Source organism: Anopheles marshallii, chromosome 2 (genome assembly GCF_943734725.1).
Source record: "Anopheles marshallii chromosome 2, idAnoMarsDA_429_01, whole genome shotgun sequence".
NCBI lineage: Eukaryota > Metazoa > Arthropoda > Insecta > Diptera > Culicidae > Anopheles > Anopheles marshallii.
This window is the reverse complement of record NC_071326.1, coordinates 73,907,159-73,910,576: the sequence shown is the minus strand read 5'-3', so window position 1 is coordinate 73,910,576 and position 3,418 is coordinate 73,907,159. Positions and strand designations below refer to the sequence as shown.

Here is a 3,418-nt window from a genome sequence, read left to right as displayed (position 1 = left end):
TCGTCGTGAACGTTGCCACTGATAATGACCTTCGCCCGATGCGTTCCATCAAAGCTTTGATTGATTTCTCAAGGTTCGACTGTAGGTACGATACGTGCATCATTCAATGTCCGGTCGATGGTGTTTTGGTACGATTGGAGCGGGAAAACTCGGGAATCGCCATGAAAAGTGCTCGAATTGAGCGACGATATGAACCAAATAGAATAAGGAAAAAAATGGGCCACGAAAAGAAAAACGTTTCGAGGGAAAATAAAGCGAGTAAGACGATTCGATGACGCACAGAAGGTCGAACCAAGAATATTCAATTATCTGTAACAAAGGGACAAACAAGCTGGAAAAAAGGAGCTCCCCATAAACGCGTGTGACCAGTTTTTCCTGCTGGTATGCCCATTTATGAGTTTTCATGTTTTTCCTCCAAGGCTAAGGGTGTGTTTTTCCTTCACCGTTTAGTTGGCGAATTTTTTACGTTTTGTTTTCTTTTCGCCTTTCGCCATCCCCCCCCGTTTTTTCGATATTGCTCAAGGCCAAAATCGGAATCCTTCAGCCCGGACTCAATGGATGGTATTTCGGATCCTTGGTTCTGGACGGCGTAAAGGAACGTCGATACTGACGAGAAAGCAGTGAAATCGCACGCACGACTGGACGGGGTCTTCCGGCTGCTTGCACCCGGATTGCCCAGATCAATGGCCGTGATCGGCCGTCCGGTCGAATGCGGCAATCTTTGCCGGATGCTTTTTCCTAGCGGGAAAGCCCTATTGGATCGTGCGGTAGTACCATTTGCGTAACATTTTTTTCTTCGTTTTTTTAGTGTGTTTAGTGTGGAGGGTTTTTGCTCCCTTTTTCTTCGACCGAGCCGGAAACAAACCGGCTCGTTGGCGACAATAGGATGTCCGATGTAGGTTTCGGGATGGTGCGAACGTTTCCGGCGTTGTATTTATTTGCATTGCAGTGTTTGTGTTTGTTACCTGTTCCATTGAACCGTGAATGGGAATTATTAGGGATGGAGCTACTGCTCCATTGCTGTACTGTAAGCTGAATGGTACAAGAGGAATTTTATTTCGCGCTCTGTGCTTTTTAGTGGCGATACGTACGAAGAATGCACCAGAGACGTTATTGTATTGATTTTACACGTTGTATTTGTATCGGGTTGTTTCATAAAAACCAATAAAAAAACATCGCAATATAAAAAAACAATATTACTCATAAGTTTATTCCTACAGTATTAGGGAGTTTCTTAGCTTAATTTATGAAACATGACTTGATTGAACTTTTTTACATTTAGTGATGATGCTTCTTCTTAATGTACAGCTTCAGAGGCACAGGTTTTTCCACGATGAAGGGTTTTTCAATGTACACGGGGTATGGTTTCTCGATATGCACAGGGTACGGCACTTTGATGATCTTGGTATGGTGATGTCCATCGTGATGCTCCTCAGTCTTCGACTCGATCGGTGCCCATTCCTGGTGATGGTGTTCCTTGGCTTCGGTCGTGTGCGACTGTGCGGAGTGTTCCTTGAGCAGATCAGAGCTACCGCCCGAAACTGGTGCCCAGTCACCATGGCCAGCGTCCTTTTCCTTTGAATCATCGTTATGCCACTCTTGGGAGGATCCTCCTGCTTGGTGTAGCTGCAGCTGTTGATGCTGGGATGCCCAATCCTTGGTGTCTTCGTCGTGGAGGTTCTGATGGTGCCATCCGAACGACTGTTCTACCTTGGGCTGCTGGAACGAGCCACCGTAATGGAACTGAGGTTGTTGGGCATGCTCGTCGAAGTGCACCTGCGGTGCACGTTCGGCCTGCCATTCATGGACCGGATGGCCGAGAGACTTTGATTCATGTCCGGACACACCAGCCTGACTCCAGTGTTGTTGCTGAGGCTGATACTCCTGATGCCATCCACCACCAAACTGCTGTTCGGATAAGGCTCCTGCCCCGTGCGCATGTACATCATCCGATCGCGCTAAACTGTCTCCAAATCCGCTGTAGTAGGACCCGAACTGCCAGGGGCTTCGTTTATCTACGGTTTTTTTCTTATCGGCGGTTGCCTGAGCGGCATATCCGCTACCAGCCATGCTGGCGATGCTCACTGCTAGAACGATGAATACCTGTACGGAAGAAGAAGATGATTCTTGAACGCATCCCAGAAGAAGTAGTCCTTTTGCTCAATATCTTACCTTCATTGTTAGTAGTTTCGTGGCTTGTAGTTGCAAGAGCTGTCGAAAGATCACTGATGCTTCCTTCCGAAGAAATGGATCATTTTATAGTGCAGATCAGGTGGCTAAGGGGAAGCGACAGTCGTAAAAGTATGTAAGACTTCCCCACCAGAGGGCGCTCTTACCGGACCGCTCTTAGCACCGAAATGCGAATTCGTTGCACAGGTGTCGAATTTCTTTCACCCTTCCCATTAAAAGTCCACGTGCCATTTCGCTACTGGCCACACTGCACAGAGTGCTGCATCAGGCGCTGGTGCACCGTCCGGACTAATGGTAATCGGCTTCAATTTGGTGTTTCCCCACCTCGGCTTTTGGGCGATTATCCAACCTAAGTTGGCTCCCAGTTGCCGGGGCTGGCACGAGCTGGAAAGCGATCGCACGCCGATTAAACTTCTTTACCCCGTAAGGAGAGAGGGAATCGCACTCGTCGCCGTTGACTTGGTTTCATCTGTGCAGAAAACGTAGTGAAAGAAGCAAAACACTACGTACGAGAGTGGTACATTTCACCTAACGCGCACGGGAAGTGGCTCATTGTTGTGCGCACCAAATCTTTAATCTAATTTGCTCTGCCTAAATTGCGCACCTCGCACGTTTTAAGAGCCGGGAACGGAGGGGTCCCCATGTGGAAGCGATAGCCATTACGTCACCGAGCGCCACCATCCCCCGGGAAAGGTTGGGATTACTTAATGGGCGACACTTTGCGCAGAGATGCGATGGCGATCTCCATGGTTGGCTGAAGGTAGCACAATGCATTGACAGCAATGGTTGTGTAGATTGCCCACGTCGTTTGCTCCACTTCCGAAAAAAAGTGAGAGCACCTGACGACGGTGCACAGATTCTGGCCGTTGTTACAGTTTCGTTTGCCGTTCACCGTTGGCCAGGTCTCGGGATCTGAGTGGTGGCGCCAAGTATTACCGGTGGCATGGAAAGAGAAAGGATCACATTTCGGAGCTCCATTCATCAAAAGATTCGCGGTAGAGTGAGTCGATGATCGTAGTAGGCTGTTGCGATGATGTGCTTGCAGAGCAGAGAGCTTAATGCGCTTGGTTCCGTCGTGCAATGAGTTTGTCAAGTGTCAAATACGTCAATCGCAAGTTGGAAAAGTAGTGTCACGATTTTTGTCTTGCAATTTCGCACACTGAAATGCGAGTGCGAGTGATGTGCCAAAGCAGATATTAAATAATTATTCCTTTACTCTACCTGAAGT

General features: G+C 48.2%; 1 protein-coding gene across 1 annotated transcript; it reads right to left on the bottom strand.

The window, feature by feature from the left end:
- Positions 1–1,278: 1,278 nt before the first annotated feature.
- On the bottom strand, positions 1,279–2,178 carry LOC128718544 (probable zinc transporter protein DDB_G0282067). Its single transcript, XM_053812167.1, has 2 exons — positions 2,173–2,178; positions 1,279–2,103 (listed from the first exon to the last, which is right to left on the bottom strand). The coding sequence occupies exons 1-2, from the start codon at positions 2,176–2,178 to the stop codon at positions 1,279–1,281; spliced, it is 831 nt and encodes a 276-aa protein (XP_053668142.1).
- Positions 2,179–3,418: the final 1,240 nt, after the last annotated feature.